This window comes from Sus scrofa, chromosome 6 (assembly GCF_054392235.1).
Source record: "Sus scrofa isolate SSC_HxYL_T2T_F1_AM1 chromosome 6, Sscrofa_HxYL_maternal_Yorkshire_Landrace_v2.0, whole genome shotgun sequence".
Taxonomy (NCBI): domain Eukaryota; kingdom Metazoa; phylum Chordata; class Mammalia; order Artiodactyla; family Suidae; genus Sus; species Sus scrofa.
The window spans coordinates 84,344,112-84,371,986 of NC_139388.1; the positions used below are offsets into that span (position 1 = coordinate 84,344,112).

The 27,875-nt window shown below is 57.2% G+C and overlaps 1 protein-coding gene across 23 annotated transcripts in view; it reads right to left on the reverse strand.

Moving 5' to 3' along the window:
- The window catches only part of HSPG2 (heparan sulfate proteoglycan 2), a 108,664-nt gene that overhangs the window by 40,542 nt on the left and 40,247 nt on the right, over positions 1–27,875 (reverse strand). For 6 of the 23 annotated variants that reach the window (XM_084963228.1, XM_084963246.1, XM_084963245.1 and 3 more), the window contains exons 4-41: positions 24,783–24,892; positions 24,622–24,680; positions 24,156–24,316; positions 22,980–23,030; positions 22,439–22,567; positions 21,932–22,195; positions 21,735–21,854; positions 19,592–19,723; positions 19,307–19,451; positions 19,059–19,210; positions 18,814–18,960; positions 16,758–16,921; positions 16,062–16,241; positions 15,773–15,969; positions 15,523–15,670; positions 14,528–14,655; positions 14,150–14,236; positions 14,003–14,061; positions 13,771–13,862; positions 12,611–12,772; positions 12,317–12,493; positions 12,001–12,180; positions 11,776–11,894; positions 11,032–11,143; positions 10,743–10,856; positions 10,533–10,660; positions 10,106–10,192; positions 9,347–9,396; positions 8,934–9,031; positions 8,479–8,619; positions 7,930–8,121; positions 6,505–6,543; positions 5,860–5,961; positions 5,127–5,321; positions 4,067–4,150; positions 1,725–1,817; positions 1,326–1,406; positions 887–1,117 (exon numbers count right to left, since the gene is read on the reverse strand). In XM_084963228.1, the coding sequence (XP_084819354.1) occupies positions 887–1,117; positions 1,326–1,406; positions 1,725–1,817; positions 4,067–4,150; positions 5,127–5,321; positions 5,860–5,961; positions 6,505–6,543; positions 7,930–8,121; positions 8,479–8,619; positions 8,934–9,031; positions 9,347–9,396; positions 10,106–10,192; positions 10,533–10,660; positions 10,743–10,856; positions 11,032–11,143; positions 11,776–11,894; positions 12,001–12,180; positions 12,317–12,493; positions 12,611–12,772; positions 13,771–13,862; positions 14,003–14,061; positions 14,150–14,236; positions 14,528–14,655; positions 15,523–15,670; positions 15,773–15,969; positions 16,062–16,241; positions 16,758–16,921; positions 18,814–18,960; positions 19,059–19,210; positions 19,307–19,451; positions 19,592–19,723; positions 21,735–21,854; positions 21,932–22,195; positions 22,439–22,567; positions 22,980–23,030; positions 24,156–24,316; positions 24,622–24,680; positions 24,783–24,892 (4,910 nt within the window). The remainder of the gene's footprint in view (positions 1–886; positions 1,118–1,325; positions 1,407–1,724; positions 1,818–4,066; positions 4,151–5,126; positions 5,322–5,859; positions 5,962–6,504; positions 6,544–7,929; positions 8,122–8,478; positions 8,620–8,933; positions 9,032–9,346; positions 9,397–10,105; positions 10,193–10,532; positions 10,661–10,742; positions 10,857–11,031; positions 11,144–11,775; positions 11,895–12,000; positions 12,181–12,316; positions 12,494–12,610; positions 12,773–13,770; positions 13,863–14,002; positions 14,062–14,149; positions 14,237–14,527; positions 14,656–15,522; positions 15,671–15,772; positions 15,970–16,061; positions 16,242–16,757; positions 16,922–18,813; positions 18,961–19,058; positions 19,211–19,306; positions 19,452–19,591; positions 19,724–21,734; positions 21,855–21,931; positions 22,196–22,438; positions 22,568–22,979; positions 23,031–24,155; positions 24,317–24,621; positions 24,681–24,782; positions 24,893–27,875) is intronic. The other 17 variants (XM_084963243.1, XM_084963242.1, XM_084963239.1 and 14 more) reach the window with 14 other exon arrangements.

Consider the following 27,875-nt stretch of genomic DNA (forward strand, 5'->3'; position numbering starts at 1 on the left):
CTGCAGAGATGTGGACCTCGCACTGGGAGTTCCTGAACTGGGGGGCACTATTCTCACACTCAACCTCCCTGCTGCCCACCTGGCATCGCAGCCCTGTCCCTTGTCTCCCGTGATCCCCCTTCCCCAGTTCCCTGTTCACGCATGAGAAGTTGGCTGGTCGCCTGCCATGTGCCTGGGGATTCAGTAATGAAGAGTCAGCTCGGGCCCTGCCCTTGGGTTCAGTCTCCCGCCAAACCCTGCAGATGTTCTGGAGTCTCTCCAGAGGACAGCCTGCTGTTCCACACCCCCCGCTGCCCTCCCCTCCCAAGAGGGCCATCTCCCCCGCATCCATCTCACTCACTACGGGCAGAGGAATTTTCCTTGGGCCCAGTGCTGATCCCAGCACTCCCTGGGCGGCTTGGCAGTCCCTGCTGGACTAGCCTTGCTCCAGGGCTAAAGAACCGCCCCCCACCCCGCTTCCCAGAGGAGACCTCCTGCCTCGCAGGCTATGTCCCCACACATTCCTCTTTCTGAACTTCTGCTTACTCTGCCCTCCTGCCTAGAATCTTCCTCTAGAATCTTCATGTTGTTGGGAAATGCCATTCGGAGACTCTTTCCCGCTCTGCTCTGTGTCTTGGTATTGTCTCCTGTCTCTGGCGGGCGCCCTGGGAGCACAAGCTGGGTCTTAACCTCGGCTGAGTGTAGCTCTGTGCCCTTGGGTATGTCACCCACCTTTAGCGTCTCATTAAAAAAAGTCTGTTAAAAGGGGATGATCACACATCTCGCAGCGCTGTCATGAAGAATAAATGAGACGTGGCCGAGTACGTGCAAGTCATGATGGAACTCCCAGGCAACTGCTGGCTGACCCAGCTGTGTTAGCGCAGACACCTGGGCTGGCCACACTCACCTGGCAGGATGAGCCGACATAGCCCGGGGGGCAGCGGCACTCCTCCACCTCGGGGGCCCGGGGTCCCTCCGAAGGCCCGGGCTGGGCGACCTCCAGGCTGACTGCGCTGATGCTGGCTGCTAGTGGCATCGAGGAGAACGTGGCCCGGACCAGGAGCTCGTCCAGGTCTGCCAGCGCCATCAGGAGGTGCTCACGTGTGGCCGGCTGCCCATCAGGCCTGCGCCAGAATTCCTGGGGTAGGGGGGTAGTGACAGCAATTGCAGGTGAGGGGTGTTGGATTGTGGGTGCTTCTCCCGCAGCACCCCCGCCCCCAGCTCCTGCCTTCCTGGGCTGTGAGCTGAGGATGGGGGAGTGAGAGGCAAGGGTGGCTAGAATCAAAACCAGGCCTCAAAGCAGGGTGGACAGTGAGAGGGGTCAGACGTGGTGTGACGCCTCTCACCTCTCGGAAAATGATCTCGTAGCTCCTCCTCTCTGGGCCTTGCAGCGCTGGCTGGGAGGCCACCAGCATGATGTTGTTGCCCTAGGGAGACACCAGGGGGATCGGGAGGGGAATTAAGGGGCTCTGGGGACAGTGGGATCCTCCAATCCCAGCCTCCCACCTCTCCAATCTCCCAAGCTTATGTGCCCAAAGGAATCAGGTGGGTGCCCACTGCCCCCATTGCCTGCCAGCCGGGCCTCTGCCTGGGTAGTGTCCAAATGGTGGGGTTGGGGCATGGGCCCGACCAGTGGGTGGGTGCCGGGTCAGCTGAGTGCTGGACCGAGAGGACAGAAACACTGAGGGTGTCCCCTGCCTCTGCCTCTCCCTTCTGTCTGCCTGGTGTGGAACCCACGTGCTCACCGTGATCTGGACGTCAGGGTCAGAAAGCGGGCTGCCCTGGGCCCCCGCCGTGTAGGAGAGAGAGTATCGCAGCTTTCCACCGTAGGCTGCCACCTGCAAGAGGCAAGCCCTGTGGTCACAACCTGACTCAGTCCTCCTCTGGGGGGGGGGTGACCATACAGGGGAGGGGGCAGAGCCTCTGGAGGCCTTTTTGTACCCGTGTGGTCCCTGGCACCCAATCAGAGGCCGGTGGTTGCCTAAGTGACAGGACATCTCTCAGTTCCTTCTGTCTGAGATCTAGTGGCAGTAACCCCCTTTCCCACTGTCTCACAATCCCAGCAAACAAGCCCCAAGTCCCTTCCATGAAAGGAACTTTCCATAAGCAGACGGGGGGTAATGACAGGGACCACCATGGGGAGGTAGCAGGAGGCTCCAAAGTTCTCAGCCATGGCAGGGACACGGGGGTGTGGAGGGTAGCCCCTCAGAACTCTTGCCTCCAGGGTAGGTGGTTTTTATTTATTTGCTCAGAATCCATTTCCCTGTTTTGCAAACTGCAGTCTTGGTTTCCTTTGTTTTTTGCCTTTTTAGAGCTGTACCCGTGGCATACGGAGGTTCCCAGGCTAGGGGTCCAATTGGAGCTGCAGCTGCCGCCCTACACCACAGCCACAGCCACAGCCGATCTGAGCCACGTCTGTGACCTACACCACAGCTTGTGGCAATGCCAGATCCTTAACTTACTGAGCGAGGCCAGGGATCGAACCCGATCCTCACAGAGATGTCAGGTTCTTAACCCACTGAGCCATGGGCACTCCAGTCCTGGTTTCCTTTGAAGGAAACGGTTGTACATGCAGAAGGTGGGGTTTGAGGGCCCATCCCCTCCTCTGCAGTGGAGACATGAGCCAGGCCTGTGGATGTGCACATTCCACCATCCCCCCTCTCTGGTCCATCAGGTTCACGAACATGTGAGCCTGGCACTTCTGCACTTTCTACTGGAACAGAGAAATCTCCTTTACTAGTCAGACTGGAAGCTGGAGAACGGTGCCAGCTGAGATCAAGTCCTTATGAGGCCCTGGATCCAGCCATGCCTGACACCAGTTATTCTTGGCCTTTGTAGTTGCATGAGCTAGTAGTTTCTTCACTGTAGACAAGACAGATGGCATGGGTTTTTTATTGCTCACAACTGGAAGGGTCCTTATATTTGCTGCTGGGGGCTTCCATGGGGGCAGCCAAGGCCCCGGCTCTGCCCCACAGGACCTTCCTTTCTCTCTGCCACCAGGGCAAATGTTCAGATCAATACTACACTGCGTCAGGTCTGGCCCATTCTGCTGGTGAGCATTTATTAAACGTCTACTGACTACATGTCAGGTCCTGGACTACACACGCTCTGAGATGTTCTCTATAAGATCAGGGTGAGGTAAGGGATCCAGGGGCATAACTAGATAACATGACACAGCTGGTTCCCCAACTGGATGCCAGCAAGTTCATCGCCATGTCTAGGACCAAGCTGCAGGTGAATGTAGCAGGGTGGCTAACAGAGCAGATTCTGCAGTCTAAGACTGGGGGTCAAGTTCAGCTCTCCTGGCTGGATGGCCTTGGACAAGTCACTTAACTTCCCTGAGTTCAACTTTCCTCATATGGAAATGGGAATAAAACTACCTTAAAAGGTAATATGAGGATTAAGTAATACAGACCACATAAAATCCTGCACTCAGCATAGGGCCTGGGGAGTATACAGCCTCAATGCTTGCTAACAGCTCATTGTGCCCAGTTCCACCCTTGGCTCCAACAGGTCTTTTCTGTCTTCGTTTCCTCCTGGACCAGACCTTCCTGTCTGCTTCTCTGAATGTTACTGTACTGCATATCGTGTATATTCTTTTTTTTTTTTTTTTGGCCACATCTGAGGCATATGGAAGTTCCTGGACCAGGGATCGAACCTAAATCACAGCAGTGACAACACCAAATCCTTAACTGCTAGGCCACCAGGGAATTCCTGCTTGTGTGTATTCTTTTTTTTTTTTTTTTTTTTTTTCCTTGTCTTTTTAGGACTGCACCCACGGCATATGGAGGTTCCCAGGCTAGGGGTCTTATCAGAGCTGTAGCTGCTGGCCTACACCAGAGCCACAGCAACGCCAGATCCAAGCTGCATCTGCGATCTACACCACAGATGGTGGCAACGCTGGATCCTTAACCCACTGAGTGAGGCCAGGGATTGAACTCGTGTCCTCATGGATACTAGTCAGATTTGTTACTGCTGAGTCACAATGGGAACTCCCTCATAAATGGTTTTGAAAAGGGGCGGCCTGATATTTTAGGATTTGATGACATCCTTGTTCCTCCCCGTCCCCCCGCCCCATCCTGGTTACCTTGTTCCCCAGGAAGGCTTTGGGCAGCTGCCAATAATAGAGGCTTCCAGGAAGCAGAGAGAAGCCTTTGTAGGAGAGAGAGAACTAGAAAGAAGGACAGGCCGTGAGAGAGGAGGGAGCAGGCGGGGCTGCTGAGAGGGCAGAGGTGGTCTTGGCAGGGGTGAGCAGAGGCCCTGGAGGGAGACCTCGGAGGGGCAGAGGGACAGGAACCCCACCCCCAGCCCTGGAGCTCAGGTCCTGGCCCTGCTCTTTCTTTTTTTTTGGTCTTTTTAGGGCCACACCCACGACATATGGAAGTTCTCAGGCTAGGGGTCAAAGCTTCCGGCCTACACCACAGCCACAGCAATGGCACATCTAAGCTTCATCTGCAACCTGCACCACAGCTCACGGCATTGCCAGATCCTCAATGTACTGAGTGAGGCCGGGGATTGAACCTGCGTCCTCACGGGTACTAGCCAGGTTTATTTCCACCGAGCCACAACAGGAATGCCCCGGCCCTGCTCTTTGGACAACTTGCTCCCCCTGTCTGGGCCCAGACATCCCAAAGGCTCTCACTGGCCATGGTTTGGTCAGTATCTCCCCATATCTGGTGCTGTGCTCTTCATGGACCCCAAGAGGATTTATGGGGCGCACCAGAGAACAGTTACAAATTTAGTAGCTGTTTTGTTTTGCTTTTGAGGGCTGCAGCCACAGCATATGGAGGTTCCAAGGCTAGGGGTCTAATCGGAGCTACAGCTGCCAGCTTACACCACAGCTCACAGCCACGCTGGATCCTTAACCCACTGAGCGAGGCCAGGGATCAAACCTGCAACCTCATGATTCCTAGTCGGATTCGTTTCCACTGCACCACAACAGGAACTCCGTGGCTGTTTTAATGTATATTTAAAAATGTATAACCAGCATAATTGAGTTGGCAAATGGTTGGTTTAAAGAAAAAACTGGAGTACATAATAGTCTAAATCATGGGCTGAAAAGGCAGAATTTGTAAAGCTGGGTGAGAAACTAAAGTCTAGAAAACACAGGGGGTGGGGGGTCCCTTGGTGGGGGTCTTGGCACATACCTGAGAGCCTGCAGAGGAAGAGAGAGAAACAGAGGAGGAGGAGGAGGAGGAGGGGGAGGAGGTCCGAGCTGCTTGCAGAGCAGCTGCAGGCTGGGGATGGGGCGAGAGCCCCTGGGGCCGGGGGTGGGAGTGGGCAGCAAAGCTGGAAAGAAGCTGCCAGATCTCCGCATCCATCCGCCTCTGGGCCTCATCCACCTGGGGGACCGGGAGAGGGAGGATGGAGAAAACGAGCAAAGGGACAGAAAGGACACCATGAAGCTTAGCCTGCTCCCAGGCGACACCAGGCCCAGCCAGCTGCCCACTTCCCTGCCCTCGGTTCACAAGTGCCAATGCCCAGTGCTCCGGTCCTTGTACCTGGCTCCTTGGGGGCCTGGAGGAGCTACCTGGAAGGGGCCCAGACTCCGGGGAGAAACTCATACAGTGGGTGCCCCTGGCAAGAGAGGGGCAGATGGCTCTGCCCAGCTCGGGCAGCCCCGGGGGCATTGGGATGGGAAGACCACTCCTTGGGCTTCATGCTCCAAGCATGCCCATGGTACCAGCCCAGGCCATTCATGTTTCTGGAATGTTTCCCAAGGGCAACACTGGAGTGGTGTGGCCATCAGGCTGGGGCCTGACCTCCGGGAAAATGACCCAGCAAGGCCAGGGCCTCAGCTCAAAGCTCTGTGGACTCTGCTCTCTGGTTTCCTCCCTTGGGCTCTAGACCCAGCCTGTCCCTGGCCGGGCCTTGAGTTACCTGTGATAGCCGCTGTACCCGGCCCTTGCCCCGTGGGGGCCCCGGGATCCTCCCAGCTGCCACAGCTGCCCGCAATTGCTCCTCTGAGAGGGATGTGCGGTTCTGATGGGCAGAGGGCACAGGGCGGCTCAGACCCCCCCAAGGCTAGAGCCCTGGAGAGTGTCCCCCTCCCCATGGATACGGTGGCCAGAAAGGCCCACACTGTGTGGGGAGAAAGATGCATGCTCCCCTCTCCAGGCTGGCACGCAGGTGTTAACTCCCGCCACGGGGGGTGATACACACACAGAAGGTTAACAGGGCTGCTTGGGAGGCAGCGCAGGGGTAACCTGGTGGGCCAGGTACAGTCATGTGGTTTAGCATCAAGTTAGTTTTCCTGCTGCCTGGACCAGCCCTCTGGCACAGCCGGTTGGCACAGGGACCAGACCACACAGCAGATGAGGCACATACCGCCACTGGCTTTAACTCTGGCCATCACAGGGCGTGGGCACAGCAGTGTCCTGAGCATAGGCCATCAGGCCCAACCTGAGGCCGTGCAGACCCACACTGCCTGGGACGCTGGGCATCTCCCCATGTGGACTGAGGGCATCCAAGAACACACCGTGCCCATGCCATGTCAGTTTCACAGCACTCAGATGGCACGCCTACCTGGTGAGCCCGTCGCATCCGCGTAAAATAGGCCTTCCTCTGCAGGGTACAGGGAAATGCCGGGGTAGGGGGGAGGCAGAGAGAGAGAGAGCGGTCTGGGAGCTGCAGGGCAGGGGGGAGGCGGACACAGCAAACAGGGAAAGAGGAACCCGAGAAGGGAGAAGGCAGCAGAAGGCAGCCTGCCCTGGGAGGAAGCTGGGATACTTGGGTCTGCCCAGGAGCAGGGACAGGGCAGCCTTGGAGATCCCCCTCCTAGGTGTCCCTGACCTCCCTGGGGCCATGGGCATGGGGACACATCTGTCTGAACACCGGCCTCGGCCAGTAGGGGACTGCTGGACTACGACCCACTATCCCTGGGTGCTGCCAGCTGGGCCTCGACGGCTCATGGGACACATGTGGGTGGTCGCCTGGAGTCCACCCAAGGACACCACCACAACACACCATCACCATCGCTCCATCACCTCTGCCCTAGACCATGACTCTGGAGGAACAAAGACGTGTCCAGCTCTGACTAGTGCAATATTTAAGGGTAGCCTCTGACCCGGATTTGAATCCCAGCCTTGCCACCTTCAGGCTGTGGAGCCCAGGCAAGTTACCTAAGCTCTTTCACCTGTTTCCTCACTTCAGAAATACAGCCGTGGTTGTGATTTATGACACACAAAAGCGCTTGGAACCGTGCCTAGTGCAGCGTTAAGAGCTCAATAAATATGATCTATAATCAGAATGATATTTTTTTGGTCTTTTGTCTTTTTAGGGCCGCACATGTGGCATATGGAGGTTCCCAGGCTAGGGGTCTAATTGGAGCTACAGCTGCCGGCCCACACCACAGCCACAGCAACGCAGGATCCGAGGCACGTCTGCGACCTACACCACAGCTCATGGCAAAGCCGGATCCTCAACCCACTGAACAAGGCCAGGGATCAAACCCACGATCTCATGGTTCCTAGTTGGATTCGTTTCCGCTGCGCCACCACGGGAACTCCTATAATCAGAATGATTATTGGCCTGACACCGTGCACAGGGCGGATGGCAGAGAGGAGTGAATTCTGAGTGAGCAAATGAAGGCAACTGAAACTGTCTCACGTGTCCTGTGCTTCCCAGGACTCGGCCAGGACCTGACCACCTGCATGAAAGCTAATAATCATGGACGTGAACAGGTGAGCACTTGTTAGACGCCAGGCTTGGGCTCTAATCCTCCGAGCAGCCCTGGAGCTGAGGTTTATCCAAGGGAAACTTGCTGGGAAGCGACACAGCTGGGTTTAGATCAAGGCCCATCTGACCCAAAGGCTGCGTGCTTAACCATGACACAGCTGACGATCTCGGGTCAACTCATGTTTGAGTCCCCACTGGCCCCAGGGCTCAGCAGGGGCCTGGCTCAGAGCTGGCGCTCAGGGAGGGCCTGGCAGGCCCTGCTGCGTGTCACACCTTGTCTCCCTGGTATGTCTCCGGCAGCTGCCAGTAGAAGGACTCATGGCCAAGGTTGGCGAAGTTGCCAAAAGAAAGCTGGGCACCCTCGGGCACAGGTTCCACGGTGAAGCCTCCTGTCAGGCGGCTGTTCCGCTGTGGGTTCACCAGGGCAAAGCCTTGGAAGTCCCCAGGCGCAAAGCGGGTGGAGATCTGGCAGCAGAAGGAGGAGGGGGGTCAGTCTGGGCGCTGGGCATGCGCCTTGGTGGGGGAGGGGCACGGGAGGGCATTAGAGTGGGTGATGGGGGGCTGCAAGATCAGGGCTAGGACAGAAATAATGGGTGAATGGAGAGGACGTGGGGGGGCTGGGGTCACGGGAGGGCATTAGGGTAGGAGGGTGAGGGTTGCTGGGATCTGTGCTTCCACGGGCAGTAACGGAGGCATAGGGATGTGTGTCCCCTTAAGCAAGGGGACGCCGCTGGGCCAGGCTTCTCACTTGCCTCTGTGATGACCCCTGTGATGACTTAGGAGAGGCGGGGGTGGGGGTGGGGGTGGGACCTGGGATCTTACCAGGTGGCGCGTGTAGGAGGAGCTGGAGCACTGCTGGGTGACGCCCATGCAGAAGCAGGGCAGGCAGCCATCCGGGTTGCTGGCACTCAGATAGAAGTGGTGGGGCCGGCAATGGCTGCAGGTGAGGCCCTCCACCTGGGCCTGAAGGATGGATAGAAAGGTGGGTGCAGGGAGCTTGGATGGGTCTCTTGCACCTCCAGCAGCCTTTGAAGCCAGCCTTGAGGCCTCTTCCAGCAGTTCTGGGGAGGTCCTGCCGTCCCCATGCTTAGGCCCCAGCTCCCATCAGATGCTGCCAGAATTCCCACAAGGCCCCCGAGCAGTGAGACGGGGGTGAGGCCCGAGAGGAAGGGTGGCGGGGGCATAGGGGCAGCTCTGAGGGTGTGGTGAGAGGCAAGGCCAGGCAACCACTGGGGCCGCAATTCAGGGTGGTGTGGAGGGCAGGGGTTTGGACTGACCTTGCACTGACATTGTCCAGCAGCGTCGCACTGGTTGCTGATGCTGCCCTGGGGGTCACAGCTACAGCTGATCGGCTCTGGCACTTGGCCGTCGTCTCCTGAGGTAGAGGGACACCACAGATGGAACCCCAAACCTGCCACCCATCATCCCCATTTCCACCACCCTCTGGGCATTTAACTGGCCCCCTGAGAGAGGAAGTGCTTGTTCCCGAACCCCTACCAGGTGTGGGCATGATACACACTCCTAGCAGCCCTTGGGTGGGTAGGCCTTTTACTCGCCCCATTTTACAAATAAAGAAGCTGAGGCTCAGAAAGGTAAAGTCACTTGCCCCAGGCTGAAGGAGAACAAAGGCTCTGTCCTAGCTTCACCCCTGGGGTAGCCAGATCCCAAAAGCCTCCCCAAGCCTACTCACTGCGGCAGGGCTGGCCCTGGCTGGGGTTGCCATGGTAACCTGGGGCACACCTGCGGTGAGAGAAAGCACGGGATGATGGGGCCAGAACCGCAGAATCCTGGATTGTGCTGGGGGCCCCATAGTGGACTCGATGACCTCAGAGTGTTGGAAGGAACCAATCAGCCTCACTCACCCATTTCACAGATGGGAAAACAGGTGGGAGAAGAAGGGCAGGCACATGCCCTAGGCCAGAAAGTCAGTGAGTCAGGCCAGTCAGGCCTTGAACCTAGGACTTTCAGCAAGGATGAGGGGTTTTCTGGCAAGACTGGCTTGGCCAGGGCAGGAGGTGTTGGGGGCTGGAAGTGAACTACAGGCCTAGACTTTTTTTTTGTGCTTTTTTAGGGCTGCACCCGTGGCCTATGAAAGTTCCCAGGCTAGGGGTCGAATTGGCCTACACCACAGCCAGAGCAATGCAGGATCCAAGCTGAGTCTGTGACCTACATCACAGCTCATGGCAATGCCGAATCCCCAACACACCGAACGAGGCTAGGGATCGAACCTGCATCCTCATGGATCTTGTCAGGTTCGTTAACCACTGAGTCACGAAGGGAACTCCAGGCCTAGATTCCTGACTCCAGGCTAAAGATTTAGGCTCTCAGGGAGGGGAGCTGATTGTTTCTGGGATGCTGTGTAAGGGAGAGGGGGAGGCCTCTGGTCGCACTTGGTCGGGAGGGCTGGGCCCCTCCTGCACGCTCCCCACCTGGCCCGCCCCCGCCTCACCTCTCACAGTGTCGCCCACTGTGGCCTGGGGAACACGCATCGCAGGTGGGGTGGCCGTCTGTGTCCAGAAAGCAAGTGTGGGTGGCTCTGTGGGTGGGAGGAGCAAATTGGAGGGTCAGCAGCCCTTCAGGACCGGGGAAGAGGGAGAAGAGGGGCATCATGGGATTGAACGTGATGAACTGAGAGCTCCACGGCATCGACTCATTCTCACACAGGGGCCAAGTGGGGAATAACATCAACCCCATTTCACAGATGAGAAAGTGGAGGCCCAGAGAGGGAAGTGTCTCTTATACAGGGTGACACACCGGGGAAGGGGTGAGGCCAGGATTTAACCACTGCCTCTCCAAAGGGCCTGGGAGGAAGGGAACCTCGGACAGGAGAGTGGATGTTTCAGGAAAGGGCAGGTTTAGGCAGGGACTGGACGCACTGGCCAGCAGCAGGGGCTCCGTGGCATGGGCATGGCTGGCAGTCCTGTGGCGTCCCACGCTGAGCGTCCCCGTAATATCCTGGCTGGCACTGCTCACACCGGGGGCCCTCCGTGTGGTGCTGGCAGCCCTGGAAGGGAGATCATGGGTTGAGGCTGGGCCTCTGGAGACCACGGATCCTGGGAGTAGGAAGGAAGGAGGGTGGGACTCACCTGGCAGGCACCTGTTTCGGGCTCACAGACCTCTGTGTGGCCATGGCAGCTGCAGCGTTCGCAGGTGCCCAGGTAGAGGCCACTGGGCATCCGTGTGTAGCCGGTATCACAGTCCTGGGGGCAGGAAGACGCGGTGGGAAGGGCTTCCTCAGCAGGGCCCCTTCTGGGTAGGGACCACTGGATGGCGGGGCGGGGGTGGGCCTGGGGAGCTGGGACACCTAAACAAGGAGGAGCCAGGGAGCTCCATGGAGGGAGCTGGCAGGACAGGTGGGTGGAGCCCAGGGCTCACCTGGCAGGATGGGCCACGGTACCCAGGTGGGCAGGTACACTGCTCCACTTCCAGTGCAGGGTCCTGGCCGGTGTCCTCGGGCACAGCCACGTCCATGCTGATGCCAGAGACCCTGGGTGTGGCAAGACCCCATTACGAACGGGTATTTGCACCATGCCAGGCATTCCGGAGACCCACACTGTCTTGCTGCGATGCTGGGGCCCCATCCAGCCCCTTGTTCGGGTGTCCACCCTTCAGCTGCTACCAGGACTGTGGCGAGTGGCTTATTCCTGCACCTTTTTCCAGAGAACCAGCCTTCCTGGCCAGGAGACGTCACACCACCCCACTCCCTTGGGGTGACCAATGACAGGCTCACTCAGGGTACAAAGGCCCCTCTGCCTCAAGTCGGATGACTCTGTGGGGCTCCGTGGGGATGATACCGAGGCTGGTCTTTACCTGGAAACTTACACTTCCTTGCCTGGTCCTCCCCCTCCTGTGACCCTCCCTCTCTCCCAGGTTCTCCTTGTGAGCCCTGCGCACCCAAACCCCGTCTTAGGCTTTGCTTCTAGGGAACCCAACCTGAGACAAGCGCTGTGAGGGACCAACTGTCATAATCTCCACCTTACAGATGTGGAAAAGGAGGCCCCCAAAAGCTGCAGAGCTGGTAGGTAAGTGGCAGAGCTGGCGGTCTGGCAGCACCACATCACATGGCTTAGCCTGGAGCTGCCCCCAAACCCCCTCCAGTCCTGCCCCAGCCCCAGACACCTGCTCTCAGCTGGCCGCTGGGTGTAGGATGCCTGGATCAGGAGCGTGTCGATGCCCGCCAGTGCCATCAGCAGGTGCTCCCGCGTGGCCGGCTGCCCATCAGGCCGTTGCCAAGCTTGCTGCCAAGGAGAGGACATGTGGGCTGCCATCCCTGTCATCCTGACACTCTGGAGCAGGGGGCCTGCCTGCCTTCCCCCAGAGGTCTCCCAGGACAGTGTTGCTCACCTCCCGGAAGGGCACGGTGAAGGTGCTGGGCTGGCCGGGGCTCGGCTCCTGGGAGGTATGATGCTCTAAGATGATGTTATTGCCCTGCAGGACCACCAACGGCTGCCCGTGCAGGGGCACAGAGCCAGGCTGGGGCCGCTGGGTCACTGTGAAGCGCAGCTCTCCGCCATAGGAGGTCACCTGGGACACAGGTGGACAGGCGCTCAGCTGGGGCCCCCATGGACGGGCCCTGCCACTGCTCTGGCCGTCTCCTCTGCCTCTTCTCCAAAGGCACCAGGCTGCCTGGACCTCCTTTCTCTTCCCACCCCCTGCCCACCTTGTCCCCCAGGAAGCGTGAAGGGAGGCTCCAGAAGTAGGGTCCCGACAGGAGGCTGTGAAAGGAGGAGAAGGCCAGCTCCCCGGGCGTGGGTGATGAGATGCCCTCGCTGGTGGTGTGGGTGCCCGCGGCGTTGGTCAGGCTGAACTGAGCGGGCTCTTCAGAGGCCCCAAGCACCTGGGACGGGGAGAAGAAGCCAGGATGTGGGCCATGGCCTGAGACTGGCCAGTGGTCCACTCAGCCCTGGGCTTGGTGGTCCTGCCAGTCTGCCCCAACCCCGCCTCGCATGGGTACCTGAGCGCGGCTCCAGGAGGAGCTGGTGCACTGGCGACTGACGCCCATGCAGAAGCACTTGAGGCAGCCGTCGGGGTTGCGGGCGCTCAGGTGGAAAGAGCCGGCGACACACTCGTTGCACAGGCGCCCCACCACGTTGTTCTGCAGGCACAGAGCTGGGAGCTGCAGGGTGGCCCATGGGAGGGGCTGCCTGGAGCTTCCGGTCTAATCCACCCATATTCTAGATGGGAACCCAAGGTTAGAGGGAGCCGGGGAAAGGGCGCAGGTAGGAGGGGTGGCCACCGTGTGAACAGAATTCCCAATTAATGGGAGGGTTTTTTGGCTGCTCTGTGGCATATGGAGTTCCCGGGCCAGAGATCATTCTGAGCCACAGTTGCAGCAATGCAGGATTCTTAACCCACTGTGCAGGGCCAGGGATCGAACCTGTGCCCTGGCGCTGCAGAGATGCTGCTGATCCCATTGCACCACAGCAGGAACTCCCATATTAATGGGATTTTATACAACCAAATCTTTTGCTCTTTTCTCTTTGGCTGCTAGGGGGCTCACAAATAAATTTAGGTTTGAAAGCTATTACTTGGTTAAAGTAATTACTGGTACTATTTATGGAGTGTTTCATGCACTGTCCTGGTTTCTATTCAACCACTCTACTCCAATCTAGTAACTCCTCTGAGTCCCTTGAGAGGTCTATGATGGTTCCATGCTTCACTCGAGGAAACTGAAGCTCGGGATGGAAAATGATTTACACCAGGTTACTCGGCTCATCAGCTCTTTCTTCTGCAGATACCTGCTGGTCCCATCCTCAATGCAAATGATTTCCCTCCTCTGAGCCCCATCTCCTCACCTCTTGGCTGGAGCTGCTAACAGCTACAGCATTGTGTCAATGCGAGAATGAAAGCACGGTTGAAGCGAAGGTACAGAAAGATACAACGGTTGCACAAAGAATGACTAGTGTAAGGTCACCTGCCTCCCCAAGCTCCCTGCTGCCAGGCCGCCTCTCATGAGGGGGAAGACTAGTCGGCCAGGCCCATCAGCCTGCAGCCAGGCCACCAGTCACTGGCGAAAGAGCTACGGAGAGGATGGAGATGAAGCCTTCTTCCTTCCTCTCGGGGCTGTGTTCTGGGACCCAAGGCCCCCGGGGTCGGGGAGGGGAGGGCACGAACCTTACAGCGGCAGGCCTCCCCAGAGGTCCCCGTGCTGCCTCGCTCATCACAGCGCACAATCTGCTGGTCTGGAGACACAAAGAGGGTGTTGGCTGGGAAGGCGGGAATGGTGGACATGATCAGGACCGAGAGGGCGGCTCCCCAGGGGTCATGCGGTTTGTGCTGGGCTTGGGGATTGGCGCCCCACGGGCAGCCTGGGGACGTGCCAGGGGATGGTGGCTGCAATACTCACTGGTGGGCCTGCACTTTCCGCCTGGCTGGATGGGGTTGCCCTCGTATCCGGGGGCACAGCTGGGGGAGGGAGAAGGTTGTCAGCCGCGCTCCGGTGCCCCCACCCATGAGGGCCCCTTTTCCCTGGCTCCTGCCCGCTCGCCCTCACCTCTCACAGCGGCGGCCCGTGTAGCCTGGGGCACATGCATCACACGTGGCTTGGCCATCCGTGTCCAGGAAGCAGGTGTCTGAGAATCTGGGGGTATCAAGTGGACAGGACATGGGGCAGGGCTGCGAAGATGGGCCAGGCCAGGACTTACAGTTCCACCTGCTCATGACCTGCTGCCCCACAGCAACACTAGGAAGGCAGATGGGCCCATTGTATGGAAAAGGAAACAGGCCCTGGAGGTCAAGGGGCCTGGAATGATTTCATGACCAGGAGAAGATGTGAACCCAGCTCTCCCACCTCCCTGCCCAGAGCGTGCCCTGGGCCCGCTGCACCGCCCCCTCCCCAGCCCTGTCTGCCCCATCCTGAGCTGGGTCTGACCTGCGGGAAGCGTCGATGTATGGGCAAGGGCAGGGCCGGCAGGCCGTGGCCGTGCCCTTGGTGGCATCGCCAAAGAAGCCGGCCTTGCATTTGTTGCACTGTGGCCCCTCTGTGTTGTGCTGGCAATTCTGGGAGGAAGGGGAGGGAGTGGTTCAGGTTCTAAGGAGCAGCCCTCTCCCCCAGCATAGGGCACACCAGACCAGATGGATTCCTTGAGGGTGGGCCTTTGAGGCTGTCTAGACCAGCCTCCCTATCGTGCTGGAATTACCTCACAGTTGTTTTGTTTTGTTTTATTTTTTTGGCCATGGCATGCAGTGGCTCGATGTGGGCCCATAGTTCCCACACCAGGAACTGAACTCAGGCCACAGTGGTGACAGTGCCAAATCCTAACCCTTAGACCACCAGGGAACACTCAGCCCACTGCTCGGCAGAGAAGGGAACATCCAGCTCCATCCTGACGGGGAATTCATCATCTTATATGGTAGCCCCTCCCATAGAAGGTTCCAAAGGCCTGCTTTGTATTGACCTAAACCCATATTCCTTTCCAGTCTGCACCCACTGGCCAGTTCTGCCCTCTGCAGGCCATTCCTTCTACCCCCTGACAGCACTTCAGGAATCTGGAGGTAATAGTTCTCCCTGCTTGATCCTTCTCTCCTGTCAGCTCCACAATCTCAGCCCCCTTCACCATTCCTAAAAAGCAGTGTATGATTTATAGGATCCTTCCCCTTATGGCAGCTCTGCTAAGGGCTATGCTTTATACAATACTCTCCAGGAATGGTCTCACCAGGGTGGAAGAAAGTAAGAGCTTCACCTCCCTCATCTAGACATAATGTCTCTATTAATGCATCCAGAGGTCATGATCGTTTGTGTGGCAGCCATGGCGGTCATTCTGAAGGCTTATGTTAAGCTTGTGGGTGCAAGGAAGCCTCAGCCTGGACCTCCTACCCTGCCCCTGGCCCTTAGCCAGTGTCCAAGTGTCAGTTGGCATGACTCACCAAGCAGTGGCCATACACAGGGTCACAAGAACTGGCGTGGCCATTGCAGCTGCAGCCAGAGCAGGTGCCCAGGTAGGGCCCACCAGGCACCCGGGTGAAGTGGGCATCACAGCTCTCACAGGATAAGCCGGAATAGCCAATGGGGCATCTGTGGGGACAGGACAGTGGCTGCAGGAACCATGAGGCCTTGCTGTCTCTCCCCTATCTTTGCCAGGGTCTCTGTGGTACGTAGCCCTGCCGGGTCAGGCACCTGCACTCCTCTACGCTGTGGGCACGGCCGTGGCTGGTGGCGTAGGTGACAGTGGTATCCATGGAGATGTCACTCAGCCCCACACTGGCCATCTTGGCATTGTACACTGTCTGGATGAGCACAGCTTCCAGGCTCTGAAGCACCTGCAGCATCTCTGCCCGCTGTACGGGCCGGCCAGACTCATGGACCCAGTGCTCCTGGGTGTGGACAAAGGCAGGGGTCATGTGTCAGCGCTTGCCCAGCCTGTACCCCCTGCACCCCCAGCCCCAAGGACTCAGGCCCCACACACCTCAGAGAACTGGACCTGGCGCTGGTTCAGAGTACCAGGCTGTGTGGGTGTGTGGCCTCGGGAGAGCAGGCGATGCCCGGCGCCCACAAGGACCACGTCCGGCCGCTGCACCGGCTCCAGCGTGCCACGCGCCAGCTCATAGCGCACCTTGTAGTGCAGGAAGCCACCGTAGGAGTCCACCTGGCCGAGACAGGGCAGATTAGGGCTGGGCAGCCATGGGCACGCTTGTCACCCACCGTGTGACCAGCCGTCCCTCTTCTCTGTCACTCTGTGCAGCTGGTGTTCACTGTGTGCCTGGCACAGAACTGGGCACAGGGAAGTAGAAATGGGTGGGACTTGGGCTCTGCTTGGGGGTGCTCAGTCTGATACAGGGGAGGAGTCTGATAATGCTGTTCGAAGGTGCCCAGGGCAGCCAGAGGAGGGGCACTGACTCCACTCAGGCGTGGGGTTGGGAGGGGGGAGTTGCCAGGGAGGGCTTCCCAAAGGCTGAGTGGGCATTCCTCCTGCCTTGATTCTGGTGGGCAGAGACCCTGCCCTGAATGAATGAGGCGCTGCCACGGGGGCTGCCCTGGGGTATGATGACCCCTCTCCCAAAGCAGAGACGGCCCTGTTGCCCTCCAGCATTAGAGGGAGGTTCTGGGCATGTGCGGAGGGGCTCGCCCCCTCCCCATCCAGGGTGGCAGCCCAGCCCCTCACCTTGTTGCCCAGGAACTGTTCAGGCAAAGCCCAGAAGGAGTCGTGGACCAGGAAGCGTCGGGACAGGTCGACCAGTTGGAACTCCTGCAGGGCAGCGTCGATCTGCAGCTGGGTGGAGGAGAGCGGCGGCATGCCGGGCTGCGAGGGCATCGTCACGTTCACGCCTGGGTGGCAAGGGGGAAGGGTGAGGGCATGTGCGTGCCTGCCACCTTGAGGGGCAGCCACCTTGAGGGGCAGCAGCCACCTTGAGGGGCAGCCACCTTGAGGGGCAGCAACCCAGAGACATGGGAAAGTTCTGGGAGAAATGTGATTTAGAGAGATTGTCAGTCTCTCTCCCAAAGTCAAGCAAAAGTCTTTCCTCCTGAAGTTCTGCAGCAGCAGTTCCCAAAGCATGCTCTGGGAAAAGGCAATGCTGCAGAATGACTGGTTGGGAACCATTTGGAATCCCCAAGGTCAAAGAAAGGTCAAGGGGATTCTATGCAGCAGGACTTCTCAGAGCCTTTGCTTTACCAATAGATCCATGGATTGTCAGGGTTGGAACAGCCCTCATGGGGCAGCAGAGAGCTACAGAGGGCTGAAGAATGGGTGCCCAAAATCTGGTTCCACCACCCTCCAGATGTGTGAGTCTGGACAAAGCCTCTGTACACGTTCTCTCTCTTTTTTTGGCTGTGCCTGTGGCATACAGAATTTTCTTGGCCAGGGATCAAACCCACGTCAGAGCAGTGACCCAAGCTGCTGCAGTGACAATGCCTGATTCTTAAGCTGCTGTGCCACATGAGAACTCTTTATCTGTAAAATGGGGCTAATAGTGGCTTGCCTCACAGGGCTACTAGGAAGCTAAAATTAGCAAACTGATATCAAATGCTTAAAACAGAGCGTGGCATTGCTGTGGCTGGGGCATAGGCCGGCAGCTGTAGCTCTGATTCGACCGCTAGCCTGGGAACTTTCACATGCCCAAGGGTGGCCCTAAGAACAACAATGACAATAAAAACCAACCAGAGTGTGGCGCAAAGGAAGTGCTCGGAAATTGGTTAGCTGTTCACGCATATGGGAATTCTCTCTACGGCCTCCTCCCAAATCTCAAGGGCAGCACCAACCATCCAAGAGAACTTTCTGTGATGATGGAAAGGTTCTTGAAGTCAGGTCCACCTGACATCTGGGTTCATGAGGTTCTGCCTCTCAGAGGGGAGAACCGAGCCCAACTGTCTGCCTCTGTGTTCAGGAAAAAAGGCCCAGAGAAGCCAAGAGTCTTGAAGCCACACAGGCAGCAATTGGTGCAATGGTCAGCTTCATGCTAAGCAGATGCCAAAGCCTGGGTTCTTACGATCTGGGGTCCCTGGTACCTCTCTGTCTCTCAGGATGAGGATGACGGGGACAGGTGAGGAGGGGGAGGATGACGTTACGGAGTATTTACCGGGCACTTACAACAGACCAAGCATTATTCTTTTATTTATTTATATATTGTTCTTTTTGGCCACCCTGAGGCATATGGAGCTCCCAAGCCAGGAACCAGATCTAAGCCACAGTTTGGACTGAAGCCACAGCTGTGATGATGCCGGATCTGTAACCCACCATGCTGGGCCAGGGATCAAACCTGCATCCCAGTGCACCCAAGAAGCCGCTGATCCCGTTGAGCCACAACGGGAACTCCCCAAGGACTATTCTGAGTGGCTTATGCGTACTAATCCATTAAGTCCTTATCACAACCCAGGTAGTTATTATTGCATCCCCATTTTGTAGATGAGAAAAATGAGACACAAGACAGTAACTTGACCAAGAGCACACAAGCAGTAAGGTTCTGAATCAGGATTTGAATCCAGAAACTGGCTCCAGAGCCCATTCTCATCATCACCTAATTCGGGCAAATAGAGACGGTGGCTTTTCCTTAAAAAGTTTATTTTCCCCCGAAATGCTCTTCTTACAGAGCTCAGCCTTTCTTTAGCTGCCCTACGTCCCTCCTTGAACCTGGCCCTGCCTGTCCAGGGCGTGCTGCTCTCCCGTATCTGCCCTCTAAGCCCACTGGAGCCTGAAGCCTGCCTCCCATCCACCGACTCACCCTTGAAGTCATTGGGCTGGTCAAAGCGCAGCCGGATCTTGTCTCGGAAGCGGCGGCTGCTCTGGCACACGTTGGTGACACCAAAGCAGAAGCAGGGCAGGCAGGAGGCACTTTGCTCCAGGTAGAAGTGCCCATCAGGGCAGGGACCTGCTGGGCGGCATGGGAGTGGGCTGCAGCAGCGGGTCCCAGCCAGGTAGCCTTGGCTCCAACGCCACCCCTGGGGCCCACTCGCCCGTCAGCCGTACCTCGCTGCGGGATGAGCTCCAGGACCCCATCGGGGATGCCGAACACCATGCCGCGGGCGTTCATGGCCTCACAGGTGTAGGCCCCTTGGTCTGCCTCCTTCACGTCACGAATGATCAGTGTGCCCCTGCCTCCCTCACTGGTCACTGTCACCCTGGTGGGCCCCAAGACACAGGTGAGGTCAGGCCTGGGCCACGGGCCCCGCCGCCTCTCCCACATCCCTCGCCCCCACCCCGGGCCAGAGCTGCACCTGGGATGAGAGGGGATGTGGCCCCAGTTGAGTCTCCAGTTGATGATCGGGGTGGGGACGCCGATGGCCACACAGGTGAAGGTCACTGTTTGGCCCCGGGAAGCCTGGATTGACTCCTGGGGAGGGGTCACCACCTGGGGAGGCACTGGGAGACGGGAGCAGGAGTGAGGGGTGGCGTGAGGCACAAAGGGAGGGAGGAGGGGAGCAGCTCCGAGGAGCCAGGCGGGAGGAGAGACTGTGGGGAGGGGCCCGGGCCCAGAGCTCGCCCCCCAGCTCCCCGCTCACTGCAGCCAAACTCGTCGCTGCGGTCCGGGCAGTCACTCTCCTCATCACAGTGGAAGCTGGCCGGGATGCATGTGTTTGTGGATACACAGCGGAACTGCGTGGGCCCGCATACGTCCTCGGGGCGCTTGACGGCTGGGGACAGAGCCAGGTGGTGTGGGCAGCAGACACTGCCTTCAGGGAGGACCACCCCCATTGCCTACCTATGCCCAACAGCCTGCCCTGGCCATCTTCACCAGGTGTCCCCAGCATCATTCTCTCATCTTATCCCCATGACAACACAGCTGCCTGGACCAGGCCCAGACACTGCTGCCGTGACACTGCCCACAATGTCATGGTCACCAGTCAGCCATCAAAAAGCCATCACTCACTCTGTTTCCCAAAACAGAGTTATATCTGGCATGTCGGTCACTCGGCTCCCCCCACATTCAGCCATGAGAGAAGCACAAGACCCCTGGTCAAAGGCATGGCCTGAGTGGCCAGCATCTCTGGACACCAAGTAACACCTAGGCAGTTCTCTCTGCTGGAGAGGGCTTGCAAGGACCTTCTAAACGGTCCAGGAGTAGCACCTGACCAGAGGCTTGAAGTTGGCCGGGCCCCAGGGCTGGGCCCCAGCCAGGCATCTCTAGTGGATGGTAACTGACATTCTTCAGGGAGACTGAGCTTGAGACAAACACACAGGCGGGAAAGAAAGGGCACAGTGGTGCAGGAGCAGAGGCCACCCGTCCACCAAGAAGGGACAAGGGCAGGCAGGAGGCAGCCACCTACTGACCCCCCGCCAGGGGCTTCTGTGCCAACACCTCCCAGCCTCCAAAGCCATTCAGCTTTCACGTTCTCTGTTCTCTGCTCTGTCCACAAGCACTTGGCCTTCCTTAGACTATTCCCCACAGAGGCCTCCGAGAAGGGCTTTTCAACTAAACCCATCAATTACTTCTCCTGCTGAAGGGGCCGTGTTGTCAGGCAAGCTTAGGGCCACAGAAGGGCATCGTCAAACTCTGCCTGTCTGCAGCACAACGCTCCTCTCTCCAGGGTTTGCCGCAGAGCAGGGAAGGTGAGGGAAGGCAAGGAGGAGAAGCTGGAGTAGCAAACACCAGGAATGTCAGCTTGCACTCAGACATGTGACCCAGGATCACGGAGAAATGGTTAAAGGATCATCCTCAGTCTTGGACTAACAAGGCCCAGGCTTTGTCACATAGGACAGGACACACAAGATGCTACCTGATGTGGGCTCTGACTCTCCAGTCTCACCCACTTAACTGTCACGTTGTCTGTAATGGGAATTAGGTGGATGGAGGTCAGATGGATGGATGGGCAATGGGTAGATGGATGGCTGGACAGATGAATAGGAGGTGAGAAAGATATTGGCTATAGGAATGGCCGGCTGGCTGGAGAACTGGAAAGATGGACAATGCATGGATGGATGATGAGTGGGTAGATGAAGAGATGGATGGGAGGAAGGATGGTGGACAAATGGATTGATGGACAACAGATGGGATTCATGATAGAATGGATGGTGAGATGAACTGGAGGAAGGATGCTGGATAGACAGGTAGATAGACCAATGAAGAACTTTGCAAATAAACAACGGATGGATGGCTAGTTGGATGAATGGGTGGGTGGATAGATGGATGGAAGGGAGGAAGGATGTTTGACAGGTGGATGGATGGAGAGATGGACAATGGATGGTTGAATGGTTACATGGATGGTTGAATGGTTACATGAATGGTTGAATGGTTACATGGATAAAAGCTAGGCAGAGGGAGGAACAAATAACTCAGAACCAGCTCTAGATGAAAAACTTCTAGGCCCATAAGGGGAAAGCTTTGAGTCAGGCATATATCAAAGACCCCGTCATCAAGGGACCCTGGTGTATCAAGCCCACTTGTATGACACCCACACAAGCATAAATAACAAATAGAAGATCAATGGTAACAAAATGAAGAAGTAAGGAGTCATTAACCATGAGGAGTCTAGCTATACTGCTTGCTGCAAAGGCCAGCTCCGAGTCAAAGAGACGCTTAAAGTTTGCCCCCAGGGTCCTCCCACTCAGCCAGGGACAGCAAACAAACCTGCCTGAGCAGGGTGGGGGCTAGGAGAGCTAGGCCTGCGTGAGGCCGGGGCCCTGGGTGGACCTGGGGACACTTACGGCAGTCAGCCTCATCGGTGCGGTCCTCACAGTCAAAGTCGCCATCACAGCGCCACAGCTTGAGGGCACAGTGTCCATTTCCACAGGGGAACTCATTGGGCTCACAGGGCGGGGCGGGGCCTGGGGGGACAGGGCACGGTTCAGCCAGTGGCCCTCGGTGGGTCTCCCCCACCCCCGTGGTCCTGCCCGGCCCTCACCGCAATCCAGCTCATCACTGCCGTCCCTGCAGTCCTCCTGCCCATCACAGACGTAGTCCTTGGGGATGCAGTGCCCACTGCGGCATGTGGCCTCGTGAGGCCCACAGGGCGCAGCCTTGTCTGGACTGGGGAACAGAGCCTGGGGAGCAGGGGTGGCTGGTAGCTGCCGAGCAGTGGCTGCCTCCGGCTCAGGTGGTGATGGCGGTAACGGCGGTGTCTCTGCCAGTGTGGGTGGCAGGGAGCTGAGCACTGGGACCGGCTCCTCTGTGGACAGAGCCCGCTTGGTGTTGGCAGGAAGGGGTGGCTCCTCACCCCTTTCCTCCTTCCCCCCTTCCCCCATTCCCCAGGGCCTGACCTGTTATCACCCCTCCTGTATCCCTGCCTACCTCCTTCAGACTCCTTTGCCTGCAGCAAACCCTCCCAGGCCCAGGCTGACTTGGAGGTCCAGGCATACTCCGGCCCTCCCCTGGCCTCTGGAGGCCGCCGTGTCCCCACACAGCCCCTCACCACAATCGAGTTCATCAGACATGTCCCTGCAGTCAGGCCTCCGGTCACATCGATACTCCAGGGCCACACACTCATTGTACCGGTGGCAGGCGAACTCGGCCTCAGTGCAGACTCTTGAGAACTGGGGCACTGTGGGGGTGGGAGGGAGTCAGAGACGCCGGCGGAAGGAAGATGTCACGGGCAGCACAGGCACGGCAGGGCTGGGAGGGGGCTTTGGTGTCCCGTGTCAGGCTGCGTGGTTTCTAGCAGACTCAGCAAAGGCAGAGAGCAATGGAGGACACATCCACAGCACACGTGGGACATGTGGCAGTGATCTTCCCCAGCCCTTATTAGACTCCGTACACAGTTGACATGCCACACACTACACAACCACTGCAACACACACATGCAGGCCACAACTAGGCCGAGCAAGGATGAAGAGGAAGGGGAGGAGGGGTGGCTTGGGGCTGGGCCCAGCCATCTTGCCCTCATCCTTCCTTCTCTTTCATCCATTAACTTCTCAAGTTATCAGGCTCAGCCTGGGTCTGGCTTCCACTCTCACCTGGTGTCACTGCAGCCGCCACAGCGGCCAGTGGGGGCGGGGGTGTCTGTGCTGGAAAGGAAGGTGTGATCAGCAGCCGGCCCACCTGGGACCTGGGAGCTGTGGGCTGCAGGGCTGAGTCAGGCCCATCCCACCATCCCTAGCCAGGAGGACTCATTGGAAAGTGGGGAAAAGAGGACTGGACACTCAACAATCTTTAGATCTGGGCCTGGGATGCCAAAGAACAAATTTGATCTTTGGACACATTAATTAAGGCATTATGTGCAAAACAAGGGAGGTGAGAGTTTCATCATCATCATTATTATTTTTGATAGGGCTGCATCACGGTAGGGATGCAGTTTGTTCAGCTCTGGGTTCCACTGAGTCAGGGATGGTGACATGCTGGAGCCTTCCTAGAGAGAGAGGACTGAGACGAGACTGAGGTAGGCTGGGAACTGGACCTAGCCTGGGAGGAATGAACTGGGACTGTTTGGTCTGGAGAAGAAAACACTCAGGGAGTTGAAATAGGAGACAGAGGGTGCAGTGAAAAGAAAGCTGGGTCGACTGAGAGTATGAAGGCCAAGGCTGTGCATCCAACGGGGTGTGACTTGGGGCCAGTTTCACATTCTCTCTGAGGTGTGTTTCTCACCTCATCCCGTCACAGGTTCTGGCAAGACCAGCACAGATGCCGGGTTTGGTTTAAATTCTGGCTCTTCCGCTATCTCTGTGTGTGGATTTGGACAAGTCATTTTGCCTCGCTGGGCCTTAGGCTCCTCACCTCTAAAAAGGGAGAAATAATATCCACTTCCTCGGAATTATTGTGAAGACTGAACGGGAGACTGAAGCCTTGCATCCAGTCAGCACTCAGTAAACAATGGCTGGTTATTACTTAACACAAGTGTTTGGGACCCGAAAGCATCATGTGAAGAAAGGAATGATTACCTACTGTGATGGAGAGAGGTCAACAGAGAGGAGCAGAAATGGGGTCTGATGGGTACATGTGAGAGGAAACAGATTACACTCCACCCGAGCAAGTTGCATAAAGACTGATGGGGCAGACTTGTAGGGTAGAGAGCTCCCTGTCCCTAGTGGTGTGCAAGGCCAAGCTGGGAGAGCCCATGATGGGGACACCGAAAGGGGCCCCACACGAGTCTGAGAAACTAGAGGAGGTGACCCCCAGTTCCAGGATGGGCTCACCTGTGCCCAGGCGTCGGAACTGGAACCCCTGGGGAGAGGTGACGTAGGAGGCAATGGAGCCGCTGGAGATGACAGCGTGCAGCACCTCCTGAATCTGAGCCCCATCGGCGTTCCCTTCGGAGCCCACGTCCAGCTCCACGAAGACCCAGCTGTCTAGCTCCCTAGGAATGGGCGTGGGCCGGGCAGCAGGGTAAGGACAATACCAGTGGTCTCATCTCCTCCCTGGGGCCCCTGCCTGCCTGAGGCTCAGGCCAGATCTCTTGACTCTCCCCATCTCCCCGACTCCTGGACAAGTCTGTACCCCACACACGGCAAGTTAAGGTCCAAAGAGTCCCCCTACCAAGAATTTCCATCAACAGAGGTTCAGCCTGTCAGGCCTCTCCTGCCTCCCACCCCAGACACCGGGCTTCTTTCCACCCTGGTCCGTCCCCCACCACCCCCGCCCCTGCTCGGGAGCTCTACTCACTTGATGAACACCACGCTGACAACCTGGTCTCCGGGAATCTTCAGGTACTCTGACTCCAGCTGGAAAGGGACACAGCACCATCAGCCTGCAGGTCCCTTTGCCCGATCTTCAGTCCCACCCTGCCACCCGGGTAGGGATTCCCCAGTGCCCCTTCACCTCACCGTATCTACCACGGCCTCAGACACCTCTCGGAATGCCTCGGAGCCTGCATCCTCCAGCTGAGGGCTGTAGTCGATGGAGTGAGTGAAATTTACCAGGGCTCGGAAATAAACTGCAGAAAGTGGGGAGGCAGGAGGGGGTTTGTCATGGTGAGGGGCCCAGCCTGGCAGGTGGTGGCCTAGGCAGTGGGCCAGTGGGTGGAAACGGGGAGATGGGCCCCGGAGGCCTTGCACTGCGGCTGACACCTGTGTGCCCTCAGCTATGTCCAGCACTGCCTGTAGGAGCACAGGCTGCAGTTGGTCCTGGTAGGCCTGCCCAGGGGTCAAAGTCAAGGCCCCGCCCTTGTGTGAGAGGCTTCAACGAACAGGGAAAATAGCCCGATCCAGACACCAAGTGATTGTGCAGAAGGGGAGATCCCCCATCAGCTCAGAGGAAGGCTGAGTAGGAAGGGGTGGTTTCCAGGGGAGGCGGGCCCAGCACAGAAATTACTCCAGAGTGACTGCGGCATGCTTCCCATTGTTTGTGCCCGTTCCTACCCATCACTCAGGGCTCAGCTCAGCCATCACCTCCTCTAAGAAGACCGCCTGAACTGCCCTCCTTTCCCAGTCCTGGCTGGGTAGAGACTCCTCCTCTGGGCACCTTCAGCGCCCTGGCTTCTCCCATAAGAGGACCTTCTGCCCCATGTGGCATAAATCCTGCCTGGTTATACATAGCCTATGAAACCTCGTCATAAATATCGTGGGTTCTGAGGTCGGCCACGCCTTGGACACGGACCGCCCCTTTCCGAGCATCTGTTTCCCTTTTGGTGAAATGCGGAAATTAATTACGTTGACAGCACTGGGTGCTGTGGGAATAAATGATATCATGCTTACACGCCCATGTCTCTGTGCACTAAGATGCAGGCCTGGTGCGGACCAAGTGCTAGGCCGTCGGAAGCTGTTGGCATCTTTCTCTCTCTACCGCTAGACCATAAACTTGACGTGGGGAAACCTGGATCTCCTACACCCCTCAACCCCAAGGGCTTGCACAGTGCCTGGCACACAGTAGGTGCCTAATAAGTGGTGGCGGAATACATTCATAGCAGGTTGGTATGAGCATACCCTTATAACTATTGTTTGCTAAGCACCTACTATATACATTTTATGCACATTAAATCTCATAATGTTGATAAGTTCATAATAGAAATTAAAAATATGAATTACTATGAGTTGCAAATGAATCACATGTATGTACACACACACATACACAGTGCTTAGATCCGAGTCTGCCACATAGAAGATGCTGAATCAAGCCACACCACACACACCCCCAAGCATTTCTTGAGCACCTATTATGTACAATATTTTTTTTATGCATTAATTCTTAGAATGTTCATGAATTAACGTGTAAATTACAAATACTGAGTTAAAATGAGTGACAAATGAGTTTAAAATGCGTACAAAGTGCTTAGAACAGAGCCTGGCAGCTAGGAGGAGCAAAATAAGATGAGCTCTTACTAGATGAGAGGCAGTAGACATTAGTGGGTACAAGCTCAGCCTCTGGTGCACAACTGCCACTTATAATTAAAATAACTTAAAATTTCCTTGTGACCTTAAAGAAAGTTACCTAATCTCTCTGAGTCTGTTTCCTCATCAATAAAAGGGGACAAGAGGAATGCTCACCCAGGGGCTATTGCAAGCCTTCTCATGAAAGAAGCTAATGCATGTAAAATGCTTTTAACAGTAGCTGCTGCACACTAGGGGCTGCATGAGTTAACCGTAAGTATTATCTTTTTTTTTTTTTTTTTTTTTTTTTTTTTTTGTCTTTTTGCCATTTCTTGGGCTGCTCCTGTGGCACATGGAGGTTCCCAGGCTAGGGGTCAAATCGGGGCTGTAGCCACTGGCCTACACCAGAGACACAGCAATGCAATATCGGAGCCACATCTGTGACCTACATCACAGCTCACGGAAACGCTGGATCCTTAACCCACTGAGCAAGGCCAGGGATTGAACCCACAACCTCATGGTTCCTAGTCGGATTCATTGACCACTGAGCCACGAAGGGAACTCCGTGGTTATTATCTTTTGTCTTTAAGACAAACTGGAGGGATGGATTTGGTTTTATTTCTTCCCATCTGAGAGAGGCATTCATTGCTTTAACAAATCTATATTGAAAGTCTTTACTGCGCTGGGTGGTGTTCTAGGGGCAGGGGATACGGCAGTGAACTCCATCAGTGATCGTTCCTGTCTCAGGGAGATCACTTTCTAGAGGGAGGAGAGAGGCAGTAAGACAAATGAGCAAGGAATCTAAGGACGACGGGGAACAGAGGGCTGGGGGAGCGGGCCCGCTGGGGTGGGGGGAGGTGGCTGCTTTTCCAGGAAGGCTTCTCCTGAGGGGATGCTTGAAGGCAGCCAGTGCCCCAGTGAGGCACTGGGTGGCATCTGGGACAAGAGCACTGCAGGCAGAGGGAACAGCAGCTGCAAAATCGCTGAGGGAGAAGTGGGCTTGCAGAAGTGACAGACGACCAGCGTGCTGGTCCCGGAGCAGGGAGTGGCACTGGCTGGGCCTGTCCTCCCTCCCCTTCACTCTGTCAGGCCTACAGGTGCACAGGCCCTGCCAGCCAGTGCCCTCCCCTTCTGTGGCTCGGTGGGCAAGCCCTGGGGGGGCCGGGACAGGGCGGCGGAGAGAGCTGCCGGGGTGAACTCCTGCACTGAGAGAGGGTACTTTTTGAGAGCAGCACTGCCTGCTCTGAACTGTGGGAACCGTGCTGGGCTGGGCTCCTGGGTGCCGGGCGGGGTAGTGTGGGCTGGAGCATGAGGGCCGCGAGCCTGGCCACAGAGGCCCCTTGTGAGCCGGCACAGAGGCCCATTGAGAGGCCCCCACCCCGGCCCTGGCCTCAGCTCCATGGCCCAGCGCGAGTGAGGAGGCCAGGCGTCTGCCCAGGAATGTGCCCGCTGCCAGGGCAGGGGGCAGGGGCCCCACAAAGCCCCTTTCTACTAGGGCCTGGGAAGGGCACGGACCCTCCAGCCTGATACCCCCCCACAACGCCCCTTCTCCCAGACCAGGGGCAGGTCAGGGTGAGCGCCCTCCCTCTTCTGCCCGGAGCTGGGGCAGAA